The 17735-nt window shown below is 49.0% G+C and overlaps 2 protein-coding genes and 2 non-coding genes across 9 annotated transcripts in view; all 4 read right to left on the bottom strand.

Annotated features, from left to right (window-relative positions):
* Positions 1-9226, bottom strand: part of BAZ2A (bromodomain adjacent to zinc finger domain 2A) — a 35036-nt gene extending 25810 nt beyond the window's left edge. For 2 of the 6 annotated variants that reach the window (XM_064591070.1, XM_064591071.1), the window contains exon 1: positions 3163-3183. The gene's annotated coding sequence lies outside the window, so the exon portion shown is untranslated. Of the gene's footprint in view, positions 1-3162; positions 3184-3250; positions 3401-3579; positions 3737-4221; positions 4306-7791; positions 7931-9039 lie in introns of those variants that run through there. The other 4 variants (XM_045873171.2, XM_054507007.2, XM_045873172.3 and 1 more) reach the window with 4 other exon arrangements.
* Positions 9227-10899: 1673 nt separating this feature from the next.
* ATP5F1B (ATP synthase F1 subunit beta) lies at positions 10900-17534 on the bottom strand. The gene is made up of 10 exons (XM_045873170.1): positions 17312-17534; positions 16659-16841; positions 16251-16425; positions 15286-15407; positions 14849-15033; positions 14179-14337; positions 13935-14057; positions 13057-13269; positions 11929-12130; positions 10900-11166 (listed from the first exon to the last, which is right to left on the bottom strand). Exons 1-10 carry the CDS (start codon positions 17436-17438, stop codon positions 11069-11071), a joined length of 1587 nt encoding a protein of 528 aa, XP_045729126.1. The 5' UTR covers positions 17439-17534; the 3' UTR covers positions 10900-11068.
* Positions 15131-15202, bottom strand: LOC123845134 (small nucleolar RNA SNORD59). The gene has a single exon (XR_006790969.1). It is a non-coding gene; the product is annotated as a small nucleolar RNA SNORD59 (small nucleolar RNA).
* Positions 16519-16594, bottom strand: LOC123845135 (small nucleolar RNA SNORD59). The gene has a single exon (XR_006790970.1). It is a non-coding gene; the product is annotated as a small nucleolar RNA SNORD59 (small nucleolar RNA).
* Positions 17535-17735: the final 201 nt, after the last annotated feature.

Here is a 17735-nt window from a genome sequence, read left to right as displayed (position 1 = left end):
AAAGATAGGTTTTCTATTGTGCAGAATTTCATAAATTTCAAAATGATACGGACCAAGCTGGTTAAAAAAAAAAAAAAGTCCTTCTGGAGGCACCTGGCTAGCTCAGTAGAGCATGCAACTCTTGATCTCCGGCTCCTGAGTTCAAACCCCATGTTGGGTGTAGAGATTATTTTAATAAAGTCCTCTGACCCATATGCAACTATGCTGATAAAGTATTATTCTTGGGCTATGGGGAATATGAAGACATCCATATCTCAAGAAACAAATTAGGAAGGGCGCCTGGGTGGCTCAGTCGTTAAGCGTCTGCCTTCGGCTCAGGTCATGATCCCAGGGTCCTGGGATCGAGCCCCGCATCGGGCTCCCTGCTCAGCGGGAAGCCTGCTTCTCCCTCTCCCACTCCCCCTGCTTGTGTTCTCTCTGTCAAATAAATAAATAAAATCTTAAAAAAAAAAAAAAGAAACAAATTAGGAAGACTATCTGCCCCAGGAAATACCTCCTGAGTTTTATACTTCACTCTATGTCCTAAGACATAAAAACTTTGGCATTATTGCCTTACTGTACACATCAGAAACAGGTCAAACATCATACCAATTATTGGACTAACTTCTACACGATTTAACAATAAAAGAATATAATATAGCAAACCTCTTCAGAGGTAATCAGAAAGGTCAATGGCAGCAAGACACAGTCACCCTAACAAGCTTTGCTTCTCTCTTGGCAACACCTGATTCCAGAACCACAAGACTGCAAGATGAGCCTCTCAGGGCATTCTAGATTTCTGACTGGCTCTGAGGTCCACCCACCTAGTTCTCTCTATACCTCAAAATTATTTCCTTTATGAAGGAAACAAAAACAGAACACTCAACACTAAGAAATCCACTGCTCTGATAGAAAAATGCATCCATTTTACAAGAAGGACATGGAAAAGTTTGCTTCATTCAGCTTTCTGATTAATCATGTACCAAATGAATCAAAATCTAGTTTCTCAAAATCAACTTCTATTTCCTTTAGAGTGGTCTTTTTCCTGCCTTCACTTTTTTTTTTTTTTAAAGATTTTATTTATTTATTTGACAGAGAGAGAGAGACAGCGAAGAGGGAACACAAGCAGGGGGAGTGGGAGAGGGAGAAGCAGGCTTCCTGCGGAGCAGGGAGCCCGATGCGGGGCTCGATCCCAGGACCTGGAATCATGACCTGAGCCGAAGACGCTTAATGACTGAGCCACCCAGGCGCCCCTGCCTTCACTTTTCTTAACCCTCAACAGGGAAAATCAATTTACTATTCTGTCAGGTCCCAACTTAGTAAACAAAGGTTGAAGAAAGGGGAACTTAAAATCAGTGTCAAATCAACCCTATCAGAAAACAACTCAAAAGAACCAACCAATCAAGCAGAGATAAGAAAAAGGACAATGACATTGGACTTGTTTTTATTACTTCCATAATATCAACCCCAACAGCTCCAGTGAAAACAGCAACAATGCTATCTTAACTGTGATGATGCTGCTGTCACATAATAATATATCCAACTATTCCTATCTGGACCTCTAATCTAGGAATCTACAATTCAGGTGGGAGGTTTGCGACTGGAAAATACTGAAAAGATAAAAATGCCAGCCTTAAGCAAGCAGTTTTTAGGATAGTCCAAATGATCTCAATATGTCACTTCTCAAAATATAAAATCCTGTCGCCAACTCCTCTAACCAAACCCAGTGTCTAACAAAGTGCCTGGGGACATAGTACAAACAGTCTATCACTATATGCTATAGTAGAAATCTTCTGCAGTTATCAGGTGGGAGAAAGGGACAATCTGAGCACATGATTCTGTGCAGAACAGAGGAAAAAAAGCTCACCACTCTCCAAGAAGGGTAACGAGAAGATGTCTTTTATGGATTGAAGAGTAAGTCACATGACAGCTAACTCTCATCAGCTGGTTCTGCAGAAGGTAAACCCTCCAGCACCTTACATCAACTAACAGGCTTCCCACAGGGACTATCCTTAGGCTAGAATCACCAGTGAGGAATAAGCCCATCACCTTCACTCTGCAAATCAGTTCCTACCCCAACACATAAATTCCATTCCCTCTTCTTCCACTTCTCAGAATCTACCCTTCTTCATCTCACAAGCTCACTTGACAAGGTGCTCTGCAATACAGAGTTATACACTTAAAGAGTATATTAAGCAGGACCCTAAAAAGTCACTCTCATGCCACAAAAGAGCCCAAGTCTTCCTGGCGGCTCTCTTTGCTCAGAGATTTTGCATCACTAGTATTCAAAGTACAGCGGGGCTGGTGGACGACTGAGTTTGCTTCTCTATGACCTCTAGCTCAAGGAAAAAAAAAAAAAATCCAGACGGGGAGGCAGAGATGCTCTGGAGTGGGAGGAGGGGGTTGGTAGATGGGGATTCAGTGAGTCAACTGCAGTGACTACACTTCCAGTTGACAAATGAAGTTTACAAAAAAAAAAAAAAAAAAAAGTCGCACGAAAGGACTCCCAAGACCACATGGTTGGCAGGATCCAAGCTTGCCCAGAAGGCCTCAGAAAATGAAACCAAATCTGATTAAAATGGACATTTCAAAACAACAAGAGACGCAGCAGCAAACGCACAGCTGCCATTTCCCGGCCACTTCCTGCAGGAGGCTTGGGGGAAGGGCTGTTTGTGTACAGATGGAGGTGGAAGCTACCCCCCCCATCGCCCCCGAAGGATGCAAATCTCGCACTCCAATAAATCCTACAAAGGATGTCTGCTATTGGCATTGCCTCTCCTCTGAAAACTGGGAACATTAGGAAAGAAAGGGATGATACCGGATCATCTTTTCCGCCACGGAAATGGGGATCCCCTTAGTGAGGGATCCCCTGCAAGGGGATCCCTCTTTATTCTTCCCTTCAGCCCCTAAAAGCCCAGTCCCCCAGAGGAGTCAGCATCAGCCCTATCAACCCCCTCCCTGGAGTGGGAGACTCCCGAGCCCCTCGAGGGCCCCAAGCTACGCACAGCACCGCTCCAGCAAGGCCCTCTCCTGCTCGCCACGCTCAAGAGAACGTGCACCCCTCACCGAGGGAGACACCCTGAGACCCCTGGAAACCCTTTCTACCCTCTACTCGCCACTGCCAAATCGCCCCAATCCCCACAAACGGAGTGTTTAAACCGCCCAGGGAACCCCCTCACCCACCCTTCGCACTCGGGCAGTCCCCACCCCCACCCGAGGAGGTGGAGCCCCTCCCGGGGATTCCATCCGAGTCCCCCACAGGAGTCATCACCAGCCAGGCGGCTTCTCCGCCTCCTCGTCGTCGTCGTCGTCGTCGTCGCCGCCGCCGCCACCGCCGTCGTCGCCGGGAGCCTCCACAGCTCCTCCCGCCCCCGCCGCCCCAGCCCGGGTCTTCAGCAGACCCTCCAGCCCCCTTCTCCTCTCAGCCCCTTGGGCAGGGAGACCCCCGTCCCAGGCTGGGTCCTAACAGGATATAAGCTCGAGTCAGCTTCTCGCCCAAGGCGAGGCTCCTGGCAGCACGGAGCCTCTGTTCCCTGAGGGAAGCCTCGGATGAAAGCGGGGCTCCCTCCCCTCAGGCCCCCAGCCACAGACCCAACAGACCTGAGGCGGCGGCGTCCAGCCCGGCTCGGGGCTTGTCTCTCCCCGGGGGACGGGTGGTTCACATGGCCGCGCTCCGGGCGCCAGGAGGGGAGGGGAACCGCGGGGGAGGGGGCCTGGGGTCCGGGAGGGGGGAGGGGGACGCGGCTCAACCGCGGGGCCCGAGCGGAGCCAACATGGCCGGCGGGGGAGGAGTGAGCCGAAGCCGGAGGGGGCGGGGAAGCTGCGGCCGAGAGAGAGCCGCCCTCCTCAGCCTCCACCACCGGGTCCTAGCGCCGGGCATCTTCGGTCGCCCGACCCGGATCTGGGTCCTAGCGCCGCGGTGTCCCCTAGCCTACCCAACAGCTCCCTCTGCCTAGTCTCATTGTGGGCGGTAGTCCTGTTTCACACTGAGCAAACTGAAAGGCGTGCCATGATCCCAAAGGTTACCCTAAAAGACTAGACCAAAATTTTAGGACCAAGGCATCTGCCATTCCCCTAACAGGGGTGGGGGTAGAGCTGGAGGTGAAAATTTCAAGGGCAGTTATTTCCCAGGCTGGGTAGTTGGAAAGTGGAAGTGTAGAAGTGGAAAGGTTAGTCAGGAAAGTTCAGTCCCGAAAAGGGGTGGAGAAAGGCAAGGGCCTGCAGCATCTGCTGCCCACTCACCTCTGTCCCGTGGGGGAAGCCTCGTCCTGCTGGATCACCACTTTCCCAGCGACATCTGCAGGATTCTGGGGGTTGGGAAGATTCCTGTGCATAGGAAAAGGAAGCTCGGCTCTGGAACCGGACAAGGAAGACCTGAGTCTAGCCTACACCTGGTCAGAGTGGCAGGGAATTAGCCGGAAAACTGACACAGCAAATAAGATGTCCCAAATGTCCACCTATTCTATAACCCCAGTACTTTTTTTTGATAGGGCTAAATGACTGTGTGAAATCTGAGAACAGGAAAGAAAAAACTAGCAGAGGACTAGAGTTTGGCTCTCATCTAAAATGTCTATTGTGGGGCCCCACGATGGAAAACAGTGTCTATATATATAATGTTAGAATTTAGAAAATTTCTGGCTCAACCTGCTCTGGTTTGGCAGATTAAGAAATTAAGGTCCAGAGAGGTTAACAGACTCGTTCAAGGTCAAACAGTGGACAAAATGTGACTAGAAACCAGGTCTGTAACTCAACAGACTTTGCAGGCTTCAAGATAATTCCTATTCAATGCGATGCAGTTCTACAAACAATTGCAAAACTCAGGCTGAATATTCTGGAAGAGGAACAGAGTGTGGATAATGAAACTGGCAGGTTGAAGGGTCAACAAACACCGTTCCCTTTGGGGGTCTGGAGAGGAAGAAAATCTGAAAACTGGATGGGGATAGGGCAAGGCAGGGCCAAATACATCAGTCTGGATTGGATTTCCTTACTCCACAGAGGAGTGGGCTCTTTCTCAATTTGGCGAACAGACTCTACTCCCCGCTACAAATGGTTCAGGGAAGCTAATAAAGAAGCGAGCTTCAGAAAGCCTTAAAGTGTGTGGGCCAGAAGGAAGAGGCTAAGAGGGTTAGAAGGGTTTCTCTCCCGTTCCTGAGAAAAGTAGATTACCAGGGGAAGGAGTAGACAGGTATAAATCAAAACCCTTCTCTCCTCCCTAAGTAACAGATCTATAGGTCACCATTGAGAAAAAAATAAAGACCCTAACAGCCTACTGACCTTAAGTTTCTGAGTTAAGTGGGGGCCACACTCAGGGGATAGGGGTCCTTCCTTCTGGAGAAAGCAGGGATCGAGCAAACTTCAGCTAAGGAATTCCCCACCTTCTCCAAAATAAAAAATAATAAAGGCAGATGAAGAGAGCTCAGGGATTGAAAGTGGCTTCCTAAAGGGCCAGGGAAGAGAGCTAGTATCTCTTTTTTCTCTTCCCTTTTCCAGGGCAGATGAGGGATAATCTTCCTCCCTCCCGCCCCCAATCGTAGAGCTGGCCAGTCAGAGACGGGAGGCAGGGGAGGAGCCTGCGCCCGTCAGACGGGCGTAGCCACGCCCCTTCCCCCACCACCACACACCCACACACACCCACCCGCTGGCTCCACTACGCTCCGGAAGAGCCGGTTACTCCTGTGCCCCACTGACTGCCCCCACCCCTTCCGAGCCCAAGGCCTAGTCTCCAGGGCAACCTCTAGGACTATCCCAGCCAGGAGCGGTAGGGAAGAGGGGTGTTGGATAGGAGGGCCACCTGGGCCACCTGGGATTAGAAATGAAAGTGGGGCAGGATCCGTTCTTCCCATCTGGTGCAGAAAGACTTCAATTACCTTTCTCCCTGAAGGAGTCCCCCTCCTCATCCCATCTAACCAGAGATCTTCCTTGTTCTTTGAGCAAGGATGAGGGTAGGGTGTCAATATGCCCAACAGCTGGGTATTTACTTCTAGTCAGAAGCCACCCCAGGCAGCAGCTGTGCTTCTCCCCCCATCCAGACGACAGAGGGCAGACTGACCCCATATGTCCCCAAACATTCCTCAGTCCCATCAGATGTGGCCAATCACCCACCCCATCGCCCTTTAGGAAGCTACTAGAAAGGGGAAGAAGGGGCAAATGGTCATCTTTTCAGCCACTTGTGAGAAGGATATCTAGGGAATACTCTGAACCTCTCAAGCCAGGCCAGTGGGCGGATAATGAAGAAAATGAGAAGGGAGAAATTAGCACCTGCTCCCCCTTTCTCACCCTCCCTGTGTTTCTGCTGCACCACCCTGACTCTGGGGTCAGCTGCCACAGTGCCTGGCTCCACTCTGAAGCCAGATGGCTGGGGCTGGGAGGGGGAAGAAAGAGAAAGGGAGAAAGAAGGGGATTCGTTTGCATCCCTTTACCTCCCACTCTCCCTCCCTCTCCCCCTCCAGATACTCCTGGAATTCAACCCCAACACCACAGCCGACCACCCCTCTCCTCCACCCAGCTCTCTTCCAGGCCATGGAACATGACTCAGAGTCTGAAACAAATCCAGACACCCTGTCCCCTCATTCTGGAGTGGAGGATCGAGAAGGGGAAGGATGAAAGCACGAGAAGAAAAGGGGCTCTTTTCTAGGGGCACAGCTGGACTTGGAGGGAGGGGGAATTCCCCAGTAGAGGTGAGGTCATTATTAAAGATTTTCCCTGCCCTCCCTGGCTGAATGGATTATAGTGTTAATAGGGTCTAGAAGGGAGATATCCCTCCAACCCCCTAACCATTCCAACTTGCTCCCTTCCCTCTCCAGGTTCCTGCAAAATAGTCTCCTCCCCCTCCATATTTTGGGGAGGCTAGATTCTCCTATAACACATCAAAAGGACCATAAACCCTCATCCTCTTCTCTCCAAGTTGGTATGTGCCCCCTCACATTCACCCACAGACCGGTTTCAAACTCCCCAGTGAGCTTCTCCATGGTAGTCTTAGATGTGGGCGCAGAAAGCCCTCAGGAGTGGGGACTCCCTTTGCATCTGAGCAGAGAAGGTTAAGATTCACTCTCTTCTCCCAGCACCCTAACACCTTTAGAGGCTGAGTTCCAGCCCCTCACCCACTATCTCCCAACAGACCCTTAAGCCCAGAATCACAAGATTCTGGGTGTGCCCCCCTCCCCCTCCATTCCCTGACTCTGGAGTAGGAGTGTTCCTAAGCTGGACCGGCCCACCCCAGGTCCGAGAAGAGGGACCTTCCCACCAGGGCTGCTCGGCGGGTGCTGAGGTCCGACCCCCAAACTCCAGGAGAGGTGGGGTGGCGTGAGAGCTACAGAGAAGCTTTAGATGGGGCTTAGTTGAACTTGAAGGTCTAAGCAGAGCAAGGCCCGAAAGTGTCTATAGGCTATGCTAAACCTCCAACCCCCACTTACTACGGGGAAGGGAGAGGAGTTGGGGTGGCGGTTATTCCCCCTCCCATTGGAGGTTAGGATGGCGTGGGAAAGCTCTGGATCCAGAGGGGAGGAGGCGAAACCCAGACCGCGGGAGATTTTTCTGGCGAGGAAGGCGTGGGGGAGGGGGAGATCCTGGGTCTAGAATAGGAGGGGTAACTCGGGAGAGGTTGGCGGAGAGGAGTGAGAAGCCTCCGGATTCCGGTCGCAAAGGACAGGGGAGAAATGGGCGAGTAGATAGTGCGGGGGAGAGAGGAAGGGCAGCTCCCGCAGGGGGAGAGTCAGATCCTGAGTCTCGGGCAGCGGGGATCCCCGGGGCAGGGGACCACAGGAGCGGCCCTGCCCGGGGACTCTGGTCCGGGGCGAGGGTGCCGGGCCTCACCTGGAGCAGGGCCGGGCCGCGGGCGGCGGCGGCGGCGCAGGTGGCCCGAGCCGGGTGGCGGCGGCGCCTCCTCCCCCAGCCCTGGGCCGCCGGCGGAGTGTTGGAGGGGGTGGGGGGTAGCACTTAAAGGGGCAGGAACTACTGGGGTAGGGACAAGTGCTTGGGTAAGGCGGTCGCGAAGAATCCGCTGGGGGAGGGGGAAACGGGTGGCGTCTCCTAGGGGCCAGAACCAGGAAGGATCCCAGATGGAGGAAGAGATCCCAGGAAGACGACAAACTTCTCTGGTGAAGTGGGGGAGGGTGGTGGGTCCGAACTGGAGGACTTGGGAGAGAGCTCCGCCCGCGCTCTCGGGACTCCGGCAAAGATCTCCTCACAAAGAGAGTCCCAAGGACGCCAAGGAGGAGTGGGGGTGCCGGAGGAAGGCCGCGGCTGCTGGGGGTAACGCACAGCGACCCTGCTAGGTGAACAGGTTCCCTGGTTTTCAGCTCCACAAGGCCCCATTCCCTACAGCTGTGGAAAGGCACAGCCTCCTTCCCCCAGCACTACTCAAGTTTAAAAGCCTCTGGAATCAGGAAGCCACGAGGGCGAAGACCTCCTAGGCCTTTCAACCTCAATCCTGCCTCTCACTCAGTGTTAGTGACTGGAGCTTGGGGTCCGCCAGTAGCAACCCTAGTGGGACTGCTGTGGGACCGTGAGAATCGGCTTTATTTCAGTTTTCCCCCAACCACCACCAGCCTTGCAGCAACCTCTGGGGCAACAGGAAGCAGCTGCTCAGTGCAGCCCCCACCTGGTGGTGGGTCGCGGTGGGGGAGGAGAGAAGACAGGGACTTAAAAGGCCTGGGAGAAAATAAGGGGAGGAGAGGCACCTTAAAAATCCTCCAACGCAACAAAAAGTGGGTTTTACTTTTGGGGGGAAGGCTAGCAATGAATACTGTAAAATATTACTTGAATCTCAGCAGCTTAAACGGGGAGGAGCAAGGGGTTGGGGCGAGGGGTGGGACGGTGAGGTGGGGGGGAAGCCCCCACCTAAGGTGCAGAGTCTCAGGCTCTTCCTGGGAACCGGAGCTTGTCAGTGCTCTTGATTCCTTGGTCCGCAGACTCACCACCTGAGCCCTGTGCCCCTATAGACCCGTTTTCCCTTCTTCACCCCCCAAAAGAGCAAAGGTTAGGCCCCACCCCTGCTGAGTCAGCCAGGGAGGGAGGTAGGCATCCTTCAGGCCTTCCCCGGGGGCCGGTCCTCATACTTACCCATGTCCAGCTGGCAGGGCTCCAAAGCTGGGACCACCCAGCTCCTCACTGTCCTTGGTTCCCCCTTCACGTGAAGGCTGGTGTTAGATCCTCCTAAACTGTGAGCTGGGAACTAGCACGAATCAAAAAGCCAATGTATGCTTCCTGCGAACCACAGCCTGAACTGCTGTAGGGTGATGTCCCTGTGTGACAGACTGGGGTGGGGAGGGAGGAGGGAAGGGCGGGGCTTTCTCTGGGTGGAGAGGGAGGAGGAGGTGAGGACAGGGCAGAACCAGGAGAAATATGGAGGAAGGTTACATCTGTGTTGACACTCGAGGCGTGGTGGAAGAGAGTGGTAAAGGGGGAAGGAAATAAATAGTTGCATCTAGTGAGAGGAAGAAGATTCTCGATGAATGCTGAGACACGTAAACGTGTGGGGGAGGGGATGGAGGGATACAAACGACCTTAAGGATCAGTTACCAGGTCTGCATCTGGGTAACATGGGAAAACAAAGCAGAAAGAGATGACCCCATATCTTGGGGCCTTTCTGCACCAGCTTCTTACCCACTGGAGTCAGGACCTAGAGGAAATGCCCCCACCCCCATAACTCAGCATTTCCCCAAATCCAGGCTTTTCTGGGAGCAAAAGACCAGGCACAGTCGGCTCAGGGGCTCCACCTTCTGTCCAGATCATGACACAGGAGAGACTAGTGCCAAGGACGTCATAGGCAGATGGGAGGAAACTTACAGGCCCCTACTCCACCCCTGGCACCTTTCCCAAGGCCCCTCCCCAACCTCCAGCCCCCAGGGGCCTCTGAATTGGGATCTCAGTTTGTCCCCGCCCTGCTTCGACCCAACTTGAATGCCTCAGGGGTGGAGCCTACAGATGCAGGCTCCTCCTCAGGACAAAAGCCCCAGCTGGTTTGTAAACAGTCATTAGCTAAGAACCACATCCCAGCAAACGGCCTTTATGGATTTCAAAATGGTGAGATCAGAGTTCTTGCAGTCTCCAATCCTACCACCAGAGGGCAGTAGGAGATGGGCCCTAGCTCAGGAAAGAACACTTAATAGGACACCAAACGGACTTTGCACTGTAAGGCACTTGTTTCACACTGAAATGGGTGTACTTTTGAGTACTCCTTCTAACCCTACACTTTTAGTGGCTAAAATGAAGGGGAAATTCTCTAATTCCATCATTTAGTTCAGAAGCACAATCCCACAAACCCTGGAAATTGCTTCTCCTTGTAAGATTCAATCTCTCCAGCTTTCCTAAAGGATCTCAGCAGAGGTCAGGAAAGGCCTGTTTTTTTACACCATGCACTACCTCAAGGAATCACAACTCTGGGCTTGCGCAAGATATAAATCAGCAGGCAGTAGTAAGCAACACTTTCTGAAAAAAGGTGGGGGAGATGGGCATGGAGAAAAAAAGCCCAGGTTAAGACAGAGGGGGCCCTTTTGACTAGATTTTTGCAGGTTATTAATCCTTCAGAAGCAGCATCATTTCCTAAAAATTGGGTTCATTCAATTCACTGATTGACCCTTGTTTTGCCTTAGGATAGCAGTTCTCTATAGACCCATTTTTCCCCAATATGCTCTTCTAAAAATAGCCCTATTGCTTTTTAACCAAGCAGAAATTATATATAGAATATTCAAAATCAATCTGTTTCAACAAATAAAAACACCAAAGCTGAGGCTCTACTATTGAGGTCTTATCATCCTCTACAGGGAACCCTTCATAAGACCCACAGCTATCCATCAAGACAATGGCTTTTCATTTCTGATGACCCCATTTGAAACATATGTGGACTACTTTGTACTATTTCTTATGGCCACTCTAAAATTCAGTTTTGTCATGTTCTCAGGACCAAGAAAAACAGACCAATTCTGAGGGGTGTACATTTTATTGGAAACCTTAAATACTCTTCAGACAGACAACGTCTTCAAACAAGGCTCTCATATTGCCTACAGAGCAAACCGAGATTTTTGGATTAGGGGCAACAAGAAGCACAGCACGCAAGACAACCAGTGCTTAGTTTGCCAAAAGGACCTCCTCATGAATGCTCTTCAGCCAGCTTATCAGCTTTTGCCACAGCTTCTTCAATGGGTCCCACCATATAGAAGGCCTGTTCTGGGAGATGGTCATATTCACCTGTATGGAAAAAAAAAAATCCACTGGTAAGAAGTGGAAAGATACATTTTTTGCAGTATATACATACTTCACCACTTGGGGCCACCAGTCAGAATGTGATGAATTTGTCATCCAAGAAATCTTTTCTTAACAAACTTCCGTCACAAATCTAATTTACAAGACATCATACAGTATGGATTAAGAACAAACGGTCCCAGCCATATAACCTGGATTCAAATTCTTGCTCTCTACTTTGGCTGGAGATCAGGACCAGTTATTTTAAACTTTTCCCTAATTTGTAAAAACAAAATAATGCCTTCCTTACAAGGACCTGTAATTCACTAGAAGAGCAGATAAGACTGAAAACACTCAGTAAATGTTGAATGACGTTTCACTCTCAGAAGTAAACTGAGTATTTCCAAAGAATCCTGATGAAAAATAGCTCATTTTAGGGCGCCTGGGTGGCTCAGTTGGTTAAGCGACTGCCTTCGGCTCAGGTCATGATCCTGGAGTCCCGGGATCGAGTCCCGCATCGGGCTCCCTGCTCGGCAGGGAGTCTGCTTCTCCCTCTGACCCTCCTCCCTCTCATGCTCTCTCTCATTCTCTCTGTCTCAAATAAATAAAATCTTTAAAGAAAAATAGCTCATTTTAAAAACTGTATCTAGGCACAATATACTTATATATTGCTTGACGGTTGCTGGAATGGGAATATAGAACAATGGGCATTCAAGAGATTTCAGCTTCTCTGCCATTTTACGTTCAGCTTTATACTCAAAATCTCACCTGCCAAAATCTGCTGGAATCCTTTGATGGTCTCCTTCAGAGGTACCAGCTTCCCCATATGACCTGTGAAAACCTCAGCTACCTGGAATGGCTGAGACAAGAAACGCTGTATTTTCCGTGCACGGGACACAGTCAACTTGTCTTCCTCAGAAAGTTCATCCATACCCAGGATGGCAATGATGTCCTGGAGAGATTTGTAGTCCTATGAAAAGACAAGAGAAGTCTGAGTATTTATATTACTTTTCTTCTTTTTATTTAAGTAGGCTCCACGCCTAATGCGGGGCTTGAACTCACAACCCTGGTATCAAGAGTTGGATGCTCTACTGAGTCAGCCAGGCACCCCAAAATTCACATTTCTTTTAAATTTGGACAAAAACCTAAGGGTTACTACCACCTTGTATTCACACCAAGCTTTGTACAAAGCATTTTAGCACCTCACCTCACTTTGTAACTGAAACAAGTTAGTGGTAAAGTTACATAGTCAGGATCACGAGGGCCCTCAGCTAAGATCACTGTCTTATCCTCCCTACTTCTTGTATGGTGCCATTAGAAAAAATTAGATTCCAAATCTAAGTACCTGGAAACCCAAGAGACCTCATTCACACTAATAGAAACTGCTGGTCGGGGTGCCTGGGTGGCTCAGTGGGTTAAGGTTAAGCGTCTGCTTTCGGCTCAGGTCATGATCCTGGGGTCCTGGGATTGGGCCCCTCATTGGGCTCCCTGCTCAGCGGGGAGCCTGCTTCTCCCTCTCCTGCTCCCCCTGCTTGTGCTCTAATAAATAAATAAAATCTTAAAAAAAAAAAAACAGAAACTGCTGGTCTTGGGGCGCCTGGGTGCCTCAGTTGGTTGGGTATCTATCTGCCTTCGGCTTGGGTCATGATCCCAGGGTCCTGGAATCAAGCCAGGCGTTTGGCTCCCTGCTCAGCGGAGAGTCTGCTTCTCCCTCTCCCCATTGTGTGCACTCTCAAATAAATAAAATCTTAAGGGGGAAAAAAAAAAACCTGCTATCTCATCTTTCCTTACTCCAAAGCAAATTACACAGGTCACCAGGAAAGATTTGGTATTAAATTAGTCCCCAAAAATCCACTGTATGACTTTATGGCCACCAATCTCACCTACAATACTCACCTGTAGGATCTTTTGCACCCCACGAGCAACATCATAATGCTCATTTCCGACAATGTTGGGATCCATGATTCGAGAGGTGGAATCCAGAGGATCCACAGCTGGATAGATGCCCAACTCAGCAATAGCACGGGACAGCACAGTAGTAGCATCCAAATGGGCAAAGGTAGTGGCAGGGGCAGGGTCAGTCAAGTCATCAGCAGGCACATAGATAGCCTAAAGTGAGTCAAGAACCCAAGAGAAGCAACAGGAAGCCAAGTAATTTGATTTAAGCCACCCCCCCGCCCTTTTCTAACCTCTCCTCATCATCTCATTCCATCTTAGCATTTAAGAGTCCACCTCAAAAAAGCCTTCTTACCATCCTAATACCTGCTGAGTGAGCTTATAGATGATCTGGTCCCTCCAAGCTGTGATAAAAGAATTTTCTTGTCATTCCTTTTGTTATTCATCCTACATTTTAACTCTATTGTAGTGATACCCACACTTTCAGTTAAAAACAAAAGACCGTGCATGACTACAATGGGTCACTAGGTTCACTGAAAGTTAAAACAATTTAGAGACTCAAGATAATTTTACTGTGTATATATATACATGTATATATACATACATAATATATATATATATGTATGTATTTAATGTGTTTCCATGCAGCTCCAGACTCCGCAGGCTTGAAACGACTACTTTTGTGATCTACATTCACATGTATGCCTTCAACTACTTTGAGCATTTCTTAATGTTTTAGGGTCTCTAACATGCACACATAGAATTTTACACATTATCTCAGGGAGCTCATTAACCTGGTCAAAAACACTGAGACATAAGGAACTTCTCTGTATATACCTTTATACAAATTAGAACTTCATCCACTTAATGGTTCTTACCTGTACAGATGTAATAGATCCCTTCTTGGTGGTGGTGATTCTTTCCTGCATGGTACCCATATCAGTGGCCAGAGTAGGCTGATAGCCCACAGCAGAAGGGATTCTGCCCAATAAAGCAGACACCTTAAAAAAGAGAGAAAGACAGTAAGAACAAAGGTATTAGGGGTCTACAACTTTAGCCTCACCTGCACCATTCCATAGAAAGGTCAAATGAAAACAGGTTCTCTCAAGCCTTCTCTCTTACCTCAGAGCCAGCCTGGGTGAAGCGGAAGATGTTATCGATAAAGAGCAATACATCTTGACCCTCTTGGTCTCTGAAGTATTCAGCAACAGTCAGTCCAGTCAGAGCCACCCGGGCGCGAGCACCAGGTGGTTCATTCATTTGACCGTACACTAGCGCTACCTGAAATAATCATACACAATCAGAAAACGTGGCAGAAGAATATGGAAGCCATATACCCAAGGTCCCCAAATCAGAGAAAACTACCAAAAAACCCTCCTTCTCAGAAAGCGTCAAGATTTTGGTTTCCAAATTTCTTTTCCCTTTTAGAAATGTGGTTCAAAATAACACAATTTCTAATAATTTTAAGGCAAGATTCCTGAAATAGGAAGGAAATAAAACTAAGTGAGAGGCACAAAATAGGGTTGAGACATATGAATTACCTCCAAGTCCCAAAATTAACTTTCAAAGATGGGACTATCTACTGAAAACAAAGTCTGGAAACGTAATGTAATGTCAAAGAAGAAAATATGCGTTACTGTATTGTAAGTTGCAGGGAAAACCCTGACGGGAATTTCTTTCGTAGGCCCACATGAAATGAAAATATAACACATGGCTTCGGCTAGTAATGCAGTCAACTAAAATGGTTTCCTTGCCCTACTACCATGTGGACATAAATCAGCTTATTACTTACCTTGGAGGTAGCATCTTTCAAGTTGATAACACCAGACTCAATCATTTCATGGTATAAGTCATTGCCTTCACGGGTCCTCTCACCAACACCAGCAAATACAGAGTAACCACCATGGGCTTTGGCGACATTATTGATCAACTCCATGATCAGTACCGTCTTGCCAACTCCAGCACCACCAAAGAGCCCTGGAAGAGGTTGAAAAGAAGCAGTATTTAAGAGTTCTGTGTTCCCAAATAAGCAAACTTAAAGAAAAAAAAAATTACCCCTGTTTTCTATCTTTTCCCTTCTCAGGAATGGCATCTGGCTTCAGCAAACTCAGAAGAACGAAAGTCAGAAGCTACTCATCAGCGAAGGATAGATCTCAGTACCCACTCACTACACGGTAGGATTCTCGTTCCCACATTAGGTTTGGAAAATATGTACCAGCAGTAACCTACCAATTTTGCCACCCTTGGCATAGGGAGCCAGCAGATCCACGACCTTTATACCAGTAACCAGAATTTCCTGCTCAACACTCATCTCTATGAACTCAGGGGCCTCAGCATGAATAGGTGCAAATCTGTAAAGGTAGGAAGAAAGGATCAGTGTCATCTTGTTGAAAGGTTCCTCTCAATTTTCAAGTCTAACCCTTTACTCATAATCTTATACAACACTCCACACAAACTGGCATCTGGCAGCTCACCTAATGTTCTACAATAAAGGGGATTCCACTTCTATTATCTCAGGAAACAATAATCCCAACCCCTAACAATTTACACTGTCACAAAGATTTTCCTTTTACTAAGTCCTAACCTAACACCACTTCTTCATGTATCAATAGGTAATACAAAGACCTGCCTGTTTTGGAAACCCTACAACCTAAATCATTGGTATGAAAACTCAAATAATCAACTTGAGTCTTAAGTTTTTTCTTTTTACAATCGGAACTTCCGCATCCTTAATTTTCTTCAGAAAGACTGTGGTTCTGATAACAAGATATCAGCATTTTAAGCATTCTCTGCAGGAAAATTTTGCTACACTAGAAGGTGTTGCCTTAAAAGTACAGAACCGGAAGAGGGGCCCCTGGCTGGCTCAGTCGGTAGAGCACGTGACCTTTGAGTTCAAGCGCCAGATCTGGCATAGAGCTTACTTAAGAAGGGGCGCCTGGGTGGCTCAGTTGGTTAAGCAACTGCCTTCGGCTCAGGTCATGATCCTGAAGTCCCGGGATCGAGTCCCACATTGGGCTCCCTGCTCAGCGGGGAGTCTGTTTCTCCCTCTGATCCTCCCCCTCTCATGCTCTCTGTCTCCCATTCTCTCTCTCAGATAAATAAATAAAATCTTAAAAAGAAAAGAAAAGAAAAGAAAAGAAACCTGCAGAAAAAGCAGTTCGTTTGCATGTAGATGCAGCAAAAGGGATACTTACTGTTTGGTTTTGATGGGACCTCTCTCATCAATAGGTTCTCCAATGACGTTCATGATTCTGCCCAACGTCTCAGGACCAACAGGAATTTTGATTGGTGCACCAGAATCCAGGACTCTCTGGCCTCTAACCAAGCCTTCTGTACCATCCATGGCAATAGTCCTTACTGTGCTCTCACCTGTTAAAGGCATTGCAGGGTTATACAGAAGAACAAAGTAGGCTTCCTGTTTAATGTTCAGCTAGCACGAAAGACGTTAAGTCAACCAAGACTCCTTCTCAGTACCTAAAACGTGGCTTCAGCACACTCAGAAGAACGAAAGTCATTTTGATAAAATCATCATAGAAGGAAGACTGATTTGGGGGATATTTGGACTAAACAAGCTCTTACTATTCTTAACAAACTCTACTTACCCAAATGCTGGGCCACCTCCAAAACCAGCCTGGTCTCCCTGCCTTGCACTTCCAGGGCATTTAGGATGGGTGGTAGTCCCTCATCGAACTGAACATCCACCACTGCACCGATGACCGCCACGATGCGCCCGGTGGCAGCGCCTGCTTTCGGCGAAGGGGAGGTTTGGGCGGCATAGTCTCTGGCTAACAGACAAGAAAAATATTGGAAGACGGGGTCAGGGCAATTAATGGTCATCGGAAGCCCCGCCTTAACCCACAAGAACTGGTAAATTCGGCCCACAACCGACCTCCTCACGCTTTCAAGTAAGACGAGTCCGGAGGGAGCGCCGCGCAGGCACCCAGAAAGCGCCTGCACTATCTTCCCATGCGCAAAACCCCATTATTCGAGAGCTCCGTGACCCATTCAAGGGAAGGTCAATGCACCTGCCCGAACTTTTCCGTCACAGAGAGCCTCTTTTCCAAAATAAGATCAATTAGATCGAAGAAAGCTCCCACAGGCGACCTATTCTTGTTCTCCCGCCGTTAGAAGTCAGGGCGCTAGCCCTGACGTCCTTATAACACCAAAAATACCTTAGGCCCGAGTGACAATCGGCCTCCGGCTCAAGGTCATGGGGAGGCAGAAACGAACCCAGCTCCCAGAGGAAGGCACTTACCAAGCTGGAGCGCTGCCGGAGCGGCCCGCAGTAAGACCTGGGCTTGGGGTAGCGGCGCTGAAGGGCCGAGTCCCCTCAAGGCCCCGGAGGCCGAAGTAGCGGCCACACGGCCCACAAGACCCAACATGGCGGAGCCCGGGTGGAGACTAAGCGCTTGCAGAGGTCCGGGTCTCCAGCTCCCCCGCCGTTGGGGCGAGGCCTACTCTGCAGTAAGCAAGTCCATTGGATAAATTTGCTGAATATCACTCTCAGTGCTGCTCCTATAGGTTCATAATTTCTGATCTTCTCAACCATTGGTCGAAACTGGTGCCAATCTGAATTCCTTATTTTTATTGGACATTGTCAGGTTAGGTGCAACCCTCAGAGCCTCGGAAACATAATTGGACAACAAGGATGTCAGTTGGAGAGAGTCCGTGGCGGAATT

The sequence above is a fragment of the Mirounga angustirostris genome, unplaced genomic scaffold, assembly GCF_029215605.1.
Source record: "Mirounga angustirostris isolate CCGP_5_RB_7025 unplaced genomic scaffold, mMirAng1.0.hap1 SCAF_5, whole genome shotgun sequence".
NCBI classification, from domain to species: domain Eukaryota; kingdom Metazoa; phylum Chordata; class Mammalia; order Carnivora; family Phocidae; genus Mirounga; species Mirounga angustirostris.
This window is presented reverse-complemented; position numbering and strand designations above follow the sequence as displayed.

What these genes read in the sequence shown, in the direction of transcription:
- ATP5F1B (XM_045873170.1), bottom strand. Translation starts at nt 17,438, where the DNA reads ATGTTGGGTCTTGTGGGCCGTGTGGCCGCTACTTCGGCCTCCGGGGCC. An exon ending in TGAAAGATGCTACCTCCAAG is followed by an intron (nt 14,338 to 14,848) that starts GTAAGTAATAAG and finishes TGATTATTTCAG; the next exon opens with GTAGCGCTAGTGTACGGTCA. An exon ending in ATTCCAGCAGATTTTGGCAG is followed by an intron (nt 11,167 to 11,928) that starts GTGAGATTTTGA and finishes TTTTCCATACAG; the next exon opens with GTGAATATGACCATCTCCCA.